The sequence below is a fragment of the Chanodichthys erythropterus genome, chromosome 17, assembly GCF_024489055.1.
Source record: "Chanodichthys erythropterus isolate Z2021 chromosome 17, ASM2448905v1, whole genome shotgun sequence".
NCBI lineage: Eukaryota > Metazoa > Chordata > Actinopteri > Cypriniformes > Xenocyprididae > Chanodichthys > Chanodichthys erythropterus.
The window spans coordinates 19864771-19874352 of NC_090237.1; the positions used below are offsets into that span (position 1 = coordinate 19864771).

The 9582-nt window shown below is 36.5% G+C and overlaps 1 protein-coding gene across 1 annotated transcript; it reads right to left on the reverse strand.

Annotated features, from left to right (window-relative positions):
* Positions 1 to 3164: 3164 nt before the first annotated feature.
* Positions 3165 to 9315, reverse strand: lhx1a (LIM homeobox 1a). Its single transcript, XM_067365885.1, has 5 exons — positions 9146 to 9315; positions 7634 to 7857; positions 6681 to 6958; positions 4728 to 4893; positions 3165 to 3580 (listed from the first exon to the last, which is right to left on the reverse strand). The coding sequence occupies exons 1-5, from the start codon at positions 9313 to 9315 to the stop codon at positions 3201 to 3203; spliced, it is 1218 nt and encodes a 405-aa protein (XP_067221986.1). The 3' UTR covers positions 3165 to 3200.
* Positions 9316 to 9582: the final 267 nt, after the last annotated feature.

Genomic DNA, 9582 nt, shown 5'->3' on the forward strand with positions numbered 1-9582 from the left:
TTGTTTCTTCAGATGTCTTTGCCAGATTGAGAGTATAAGAGCTGAATGACTGAAAAAGATTTGTTTTTGTTTTTTTTCTTTTTAAAACAACTCACCTTTTTACAAGACATTTAAAATGCAATGTATGTGTTGATAAGCTTTGGAATCAATAACAACAACAACAACAACAACAGAGAGAAATCCCTCAGTTAATAAACTATGCATGAAATACACATCCTGTGTGTATTAAGTTACATAAACCCCATCTCTTCTAACTGACCACTGCATCAAAACTGTGACATTAGTGGGATGCATGTCTGTATTCAAATCCTGCTCTCTAGATTTAAAAAATGGCATTTAAAAACCACTCCAAACATTTATATTTAATGTGTCGACAAGGTCAGGCCGAACCAATAGTCGATGTTCAATCAATATGAGATTTGAATTTAAAGAGCTTTGGCCTCCCGGGTGACAGAGCATGGAGTCAGCGGTGTGGTTAAGCCCCGGGCTCAGGAGGGCCCGCAGGCCTGTTTAACTCTCAGGACCATGATTAATTCATAGTGGATTATGTGCTGGGTGCAGCAGGGGCACCGCTGGGCTCCTTCACACTAAAACCACACACTGCAATGAGATAAAGGCTTTTCCCCCAGATAGCAAGCTCAATTTGATGCCGTCTTCCTGGCCTCCGTACCTGTGAAGGATTCTTCCCACATACGCTCCCCACAGAGAGTCAAATCACTGAGTCTCATCTGACTCTTTTGTTTTTCCCTATCTATGAACTGAGATATGAAATGAGATGAGTTCAGTGATGAGGTTGTCTCTTCTGAACTCGTTTCTCCATATATCTATTGTCTCGGATGCCAAGGTGTTGCTATGCATGTCTGATGCCATCTTTTAAGATTTTCTACAACATTTTAGAAGAGAAAGAGTGACTCTGAGGTGCTTCTAAAGGACTGTTCTTGGAAAGTTATGATTCTTTGTCATCTGGCCCTCAGTAGATACTGGATGTGTTTAAAATATGGAAACTTGTCAGGTACCCTGACACAGCTGAGGAAAAAGATACAAAATATTGTATATATTGTAAATGTTATTTTCCCAAAACAACATAATTTTGACTTAAATTATTTAAAAATTATTTTAAATTTATATTTTAAATTATTTTATTTAAAAATGACATTATTTAAAAAGATTTGAAAATGTAAATATAAATATTAAAAAATAATGAAATCAATTAAAATTGGAGTATGAAAAGGAAGAGATAAAATCAACAGAAAAGAATATCCTCAGTTTAAATATTCTCATCATAAAAATAAAATAAAAAAAAACCTCACTCTCACCAACTGGGATGTGGCAAACACATTTCCATTCACAGTATATCTCAAAGTGAAAAAGGTGAGAACACTTATAATCGCAGGACATCGTTTTAAAACATTTGATTTAGCTGATTTGATCACTGAGTAAATTAAGCTGTGTTAATACAGTGAAATGCTGTATCATGAAAGGACATCTTTACAAGACTATTTCGCATAGAGCAGGCAAGACAACCTTGTGAGGGTTAAGTGATGTCCTCCACCATGTCAAGTTCATCCTGAGAGATTCTAATGTCTTACAGTTCTATTCTCAGCTAGACTGGCACACTCGGGAATATTCTTCAGAAGCCGCATTTCTCCGAAACCAGAAAGCGGCTGTATTTAGATGCTTATAGTCTCAGCTAGTCCAAGGAAAAGCACCTATCATCCGAATTTCATATTTTCTAATTTTATTAAAAACTCACAAATTTGTTCAACATGTCGTATTTATACAGTGAATGGTCTAATATGCACTGGAGGTCACGTAAGCTTAGGTTTATTAGAACAATAAAAGACATACCATGAGAATTTGATATTTAAAGAAAGTAGCAGCTGCTTGCTGCACATTTGACCATCAATTTCAATAGTTTGGATTTTCCTTTAAAGACACAAAAATAAAACTTGTAGGTCTAAGTATGTTATATTAACAATTTATGAATGGTTTTTTTTTTCAGCAGACTAAAAAAATTAAGAAGTCAATACTTCTTATTGTTTTTTAAACACTTACACTTTGTTTCAACACGTTCTGCAGATAATGGTGCAAAGCACTTTTACAGTATTTGTGCTATGTTTTTATTTGGCAACTGTCTACTTGTTTTTTTGTTTGTTTTTTTTTTCCAGGTTTTTTTTTTTTTTTTTTGTAAACAACATTTTGTACAAACTAGCACAGTGAACCACAACCCCAGCAAACTTTCATCATACAATATAAATAAAATCAATACAAAAGTTTGGTTGGTTGCTTGGAACATTTTTTTCTGGATCAAGAGGTTCTAAATCATGGTTGATACTTTTAACTCCTGAATTAAATATATTACGTAAACAGTTGACTGTTCTATGTCCCTTTCAGACCCTTGTTAAAATAATTTTAGAAGGTAGACTTCATTTATCAACATTTCAAGTTCTCTTCCATTAAATAAAGGGTTCACCATCCATACACATTTGAACATTTTGCCTTTTGAAGGCTAACTTCTTCAGATTTGGTGGAATTCTTGGGGAGAAAAAAAAAACAAAACAAAAAAAAAACAGGATATGCCCAGCAAGAGAAAAAAAAAGCTTTTTCTCCCTGGCCTTCAGAAACATATTTAGTGTCGAAAAGGTTGTTTAAGTGTCAGTATGGCAGAGCCTTGAAAGGCAAGGAGGTCTGAGGAGTTTTCAAATAAATAAATTAGTCAGACGGCTTAGATCTTTCCTGGAGTCAACATTGCAGGTTAGCGTTAGATCAGCCGCCTTGGGTGTTTCTCTGTAAAGCTGACAAGTCTTTGACGGTAGCTGACGCTGTTAATGTGTTGTTTTAGAGTGGCGATTTAACCGGTTGTACGTATTTAGCTTCTGGAGGGACGCCTCGTAGTAGAGTTCATACAGCGAACGGGTCAACACTATCAATTCTTTCTCATCTTGAGTTCAGACATGGGATAAAGAAAGAAAGACAGAAGGAAACGGAACATCAACACAATGAGTTCATGAAGGTAAATGTCAATGCCCATGCTGCCCTCTGCTGCTCTCTCTGTGAGCTGTCCCACCACATTTATGACATGGGAAAAAAGGGGGAAAAGACAAAAATGATAACCAGAATGTGCGGCCAGTGTCCCTGTTCCCTCCCTCCCTCCTCTGTTTATCATAATTTCTCTCTGCAGAAATGTCCGTTCACAGAAGCTACCAGACCGTGCCCTCGTTCATTTCTGATGGAGGGTGGGAGAGGTGGTTGCTGTATCCGCTGCCGTTGAGGGAGAGGGATGTAAAGGACGGACTGGGTCCAAAAACATCTGAGGACATACTGTGCAGGGGCCCGGGTATCCCCGGCTCTGGACTGGGCGAGTCCCCTGGGTGGTGAGACATGATATCTGAAAAGCGCTGTACTTCACTGGACGGATGGTGGCCGGGGATAGGATGGTCCATGCCCCCTAGCGGGGTACCGGTGGGTCCTGACGATGGAACAAAGGGGAGGTCTACAGGAGTCTGGGCCTGCGAAGATGGAGGGCCTTGGGGAAAGAAGTCGTAATTCCCTCCCGGACCGTAGTACTCGCTCTGATAATCTGTAGATACACAAAGAATAAAGGAATTTTGGTTTAGATTTGGAAACAGAGCAGGAGAAAACTCCTTGTTTAAACATTCTGAGAATATGTCGTTCTTTGGAATGAGTCTCAATACGCCACATTAGTCACAGAACATGTTACACTGAAATCACAAATGTAGCTTGGTGGGGAGAACAAAGCTTTGCTAATTACATTGAGGAAAGCTTCGCCTTTCTGAACAGCTGAAAACTTATAAAACAAGCTGTTATTGATATGATAGTGTACATATGAATAACTGCCTTGTTTTATGCATATGGAGGAGAACCTAGTAAATTATAACAAACAATATATAGGGGGAAACTGGGGATAGTTATCACAGTTTCTACTTCACTTTGTGTTTCTCAGGGAAAGTTCATTTTTGAAAGTCAGTTTCTTTCAATATATCTGTCTTTGAGTATGTGATTTAAAGAAACTGTCATAAATTCAGATTTTATTTGTTTACCCAACAGCTACAGCAGAAATATGATTTTAGTTGGAATAACAAAATGGGTTTTGTGTTTTAAAGACAAATTTATTTTTATTTAAACATTCAAAACCACTAATAGTGAAAATACAGATTGTGTAACATAACTTTTGTTTTATATATATGTGTGTGTGTATATATATATATATATATATATATTATATATATATATATATATATATATATATATAAAATTTAGGTCTACGACACATTTATACGACAATAAAAACGACAAATGTATACTGTTGGAACATGCACGCCATTGTGAATTAAATTAAATCAACGAAACGGTAAGCAATCAAAAGTCCTTAAAAGAGCAACACAACAAATAGGCCTCAAACTATTGTTTCAACAATATCAAAGAATTTAAGTATCAAACACATGGACAAAAGGATCATTTAGTCGGTAGCTACTTTCATTTTTCATGTTCAGGAAGCCCAGTCTAATTACAAAACTAAAAATGTATATTTACAGATCATTTAAAACTGAAAACACAAACTAATAGACATTAAAAAATGCCAATGTTGCGTAACTATACCATTTTCACTTCTGAGGCGTAACAAATGAAACCAGCGCGAGAAAGAAATACATATTTCAGACAAATGTTAGAGATAGGTAAATCTATAATAAGCCACTATATCTTACCTCCATAATATGAAAACGGGCCGTTTGGAATTAATTCTCCAGGCTCGAGTCTGTCCACGAGCGTTCGCATTCTTCTCGGACTCCGGAAGAACGCGTGTCTCCTCGCGCCAAGCGCGCTCAGCTGTTTCATTCGCCGCTCTTTGGACCGCCGGTTCTGAAACCATACCTAGTGAACAAGGACAAACAGCAATGGGAATCTATTAACATTTTTTTTTTTCTTCTAAAATCGCAAATTACAATGATTAATTGCAATAGTGAAAACAACAGTACAGCTTCACCAAATAATTGCAGAAGTATTATGGTATTTACAGTAGACAAACATAAACCATGAAGAAGAAAGAAAAAAAAATCATATTATCAACTGACAAAATAAAAACATTTTATGTTAACCATTGTGTGATTGATCTGCACTGTTTAAATGCTGTCAGCATTATATATATATATATATATATATATATATATATATATATATATATATATATATATATATATATATATATATAAAAATTAGTCACATCATCTTCGTTTCGCCATTTCTTCTTGATTTTTTTCAGAGGGTCAATTCGATTTTATTAGTAACTTAATTCTAAGTGGTCTAAGAGCAAATACCTGCTGGCTACACCGTTTTGACAAACATTTAAAGCTTTTTTGATTCAAAAACATTTTTGATATTTTATTTTTATTTTTATTATGAGTGCAATGCAAACTAGGAGTGGTGCATTCAAATAAGAGACCCTACTATGTGTGCAATCCTAACAGTCTGACACTATGGCCTAATGTTTACATGTCACATTTACTACTTTTATTGGTTCAAAGCAGCGTGTTCTCAGTCTACTGAGGTAGGCGTGTGAAGTGACGGAATACATTCGTATTGTAGTGACAAGATTACTCGTAATTATCGTCACTGTTAGAGAGTCGGATCTAACCTCACTTTAATGATCTTTTAACCCTCCATTTACTCCAACTGAAGGGGCAGCAGCGGGGACTTCAAATCTCTAATTAATACTTAATAGGAGGGTGGTTACCGATATATTAACCGGCTCTATGCAGTTATTATTTCGTAATCTATATATCCACCCTTGAATTCCTTTTGCTAATTATAGTTTACTCTGACGGTTTTAAATATCCAACCTCGCCACTCTATTAATCTCAACCCCTTCCCTGCACTTGATCTTATGTTCAGTCTCATTTTAAGGCATTATCCCCGCAGCACCAATCTATTACGGGGCTTTTAACGATGATGATGCTTTATCTGTGTTCTTATCGAATCTCTCACGCTGAAAAAATGACCAAGATGAGCATCTTTAAAACGATGCTGACAAATCCCATATAGCGTGCGTAAATGAGGGCGCACATTCGCCAATGCACTGCGCGCCTTGGATGGACTCTCATTGTTCCGCCGTTCACTCGACAAAAAAAGCAAGGATCGATTCTCAATTTCTCACAGAAAACCACCTAGTATGAGGTACTTTGACAGACACAGGGACAGATTTCTGCGTTTCCACTTGACTGAGAACCGTCACAGCATGTCTAAATGTGGTCGCAAAACGTGATGGCGCTGCATTGCCAAGACTCCCATCGTTCTCACCGGTCTGATGCCAGCTGGCGTGCCTCTCTATCTCTCGAGTCAAGTATAAAAAGGCTAACCATATAAATGTTACTTCCAAATATTTACAGGTGCCAGCGAAAAGTGTCCTCATTTCAATTCAAATGGTCTTGCCTCAAGGACTGGAAAGGAATGAAGGCTCGCATGTGCTTTTCTCTATTTCACCCAGGAAGAGAAATATGTACCACAAGATCCCAAAGAATCACACACTATATAAATTCTCGTCAAGAATCAGTATTTTTCGCGTTTGTCCTGAAAATTACTAGCAACAAACGTAGCAATTATATGCCACCAATAAATACAGTTTGTTAGATTAATGATATATTTATAATAATGTTTAAGTTTACCTGAATAACTCGCATGTTGAGCCCCGTCTCCTGTGCCAGTTGCTCCCTGATGTGTCTTGTTGGTTTGGGGGTCGCCGCGAATGCCGCTTTCAGTGTCTCCAATTGCTTTGCTTTAATCGTGGTACGCGGTCCTCTCCGTTTGCCTCCGAGGTTCTGGTCATCGTTTTCATTGTTACCCGTTTCTTTGTCCGATAAGTTTGCGATTTCCGCGTCCTTGACATCGTCCTGTAGCTGGTCTTGCGAATCTGGCGATAAACTAGGATCACTGCAAGCTGTGACTGAATGGGGAAAGAAGGGCCGTCGGAGACAAGGAGTCGAAATAAAAACCTCAGAATTAGACATGGGGACCAGAGATGTGTTAGACACTAAACAATGGAAAGAAAAATAAATAAACAGAAAGAAAAAAAAGAAAGAAAGAAAGAAACGAAAAATTCAATAAAAAAAAAGAAACGAATAAACAAAGAAAGAACAAAGAAATACTGGTTTTTAGAACTGACAGAACTGTCACAATGCACTAGTTTACAGTAAAAGATTGTTAGAAACTAAACTGGCCAGCAGTTCATCTGCAGTAGGCCACATAATTAATGCAGCAAAATCTGTACTTCATTTCACATGGAAATTGAGCAAAAACAAATTGACGCTTTTCATGACACAATCTGAAGATTTATTTTACTATTTAAGAATATAAAAATATTATAATCCGCTTTTGTGAGACATATTGAACAGACTTGTTCATATCAAAAGATACCTTATTAAAATGTTTAGTATTATTGATATAGCGAGATAGTATGGGACAAAAAACCATTGGCGCGTGCAGTGTGTGTGTGTGTGTGTGTATATATATATATATATATATATATATATATATATATATATATATATATATATATATATATATATATATATATAATATTTTGTCCAGTTATCATTTCATTAAAATTCATTTTACTCACCTGAAAGGAGATTGGTGTCTTTTCCGTTCGTGTTGCTTAAATAATCGTCTTTACAGACAAATTTATTTTCGTCTATGATATACAATTCCTCCCCCGTGGATAGCTGCTTGTTACACATCATGCATGTGAAGCAGTTGAGATGAAACACTTTGCTCCGTGCCCTCCGGACCAAGTCATTCGGCGAGATCCCCTGAGCACAACCCGCGCATTTTGTTCCAAAGCGCCTGCGAATGGACAGATCAAAAAAAAAAAAAAAAAAAAAAGGTCACTATACCACGGTAAAACAGCAAACAAATATGAAAAGATATGTTATTATTAGATCAAGCCAAGGTGACGGAATAGCTTCGTATATTTGAGTGTATATACAATTTGTGTTCGTAATAGTTTCATCACTGTTATTTTGTGAATAATATACATTTCACAATTATTATTTGTCTAGTTGTTATTGTTCATACAATGTTAAAGCAAATAAAATAATATTTATATATGTATTAGTATACCTAAAAATATACTTTGAATTATGCATGTTTTAATGTGCATTAAAGCATAATAAATAATCACCCGTAACAAAGGACGTGTACATTCTTCCAATACAAACACCACTGCAGTAAATACTCACCACTTTATTGTGACCAATAATGTGTATTGTGGTTCTTTGTACAGATTGTTGATTCTGAGTCTGTGATTACATTGTCTGAGGGTTTCCATCTCAAAGTCGTTTATTATTCAAATCCACTTATCACATCTTATCTCGAACCACTGCAGCCACACGCGGGGCTGTGTAGACAGCCTGCCACTGGGCCGCGTTACACTTTCAACTACCCTGGCAAAGCATTGATCCCTGCGGCTTCCCTGGCTGCCATTCGTTGTAAACAAAGTGTGATTTCCTTAAAACCCTCGCTGAGGACGAGTACACAGACTATTAGTGTATCTGCTCGCCATTTTGCATTTCAATTCAAATTAACAAGCATTTAATTAATGGGCGTCCTAATCAAAGAATCAAACAAGTCGGGCTTGTTGACAGTACTTAGGGTCACACTTCATGTTAGTGTGAATGTAAGTCCTAAATTCTAATGAAATCATTGGATATATATACATGCACTGTGTAAAGCTTTAGCAGCATTTTGAATTTAAGTTTAAATAACTTAATAAATTTAAGCAGCACTGTAAATGTTTGATTGACTGAGAAATGTTGATGTTTTAAACTACTTCCAAAATATGTGAAACCTCTTAAAAATTGTGCCATTATAAAATTATATTTTGGTTCATTTATGTATAACACATGAACGGTAAATAATACAAAAAAATGATAATAAATAAATAAAAAATAAAACGATTTAACCAACTCCAAACCAACCGTTGGTGTTTAACAATATTACCAACTTATTCTATTGTTCTTGTAGACAATTATATCTGAAGCTCATGATATTAAATTAACTATTATATTCCCATGTATCACAGAAATAGATCCACAGCATTTTTTATTTTTTTTTCCTCACGCAAGGAACTTACCTAAAGAAGTCGTTTTTGCAATAGAGTTTTCCTTCTCGAGAGAAGCATTTCTCTGTTAGGTTACATTTGCACTCGCAGCATTGTACGCACTTGATGTGCCATGCTCTGTCCAGAACATTAAGGAGAAACCTGTCCAATATAGGCCTCTCGCAGCCCGCACAGTGGACCATCGTCTTTGGATGTGCTCCCACAGTTACTGCCGTGGTGTCCACAACCTGAGAGTCTGCTCCTGTTTTCTCTCTTTCAAAAGAGAGGAGGGAAAAGGTTGTAACGCCGAAGGATGCTCCAAATCAGTTTTGGCGAACAGGTTCGAAAGGAAAAGATCAAGAAGTTTTACATATATTCACCACTTTTGTGTACGTGGATGGACCTGTAGCGGTCCAAAATCAAGATGATAAAAGAAGATCTTCACATGAGGTAGTGCTTCAGTTGTCAGT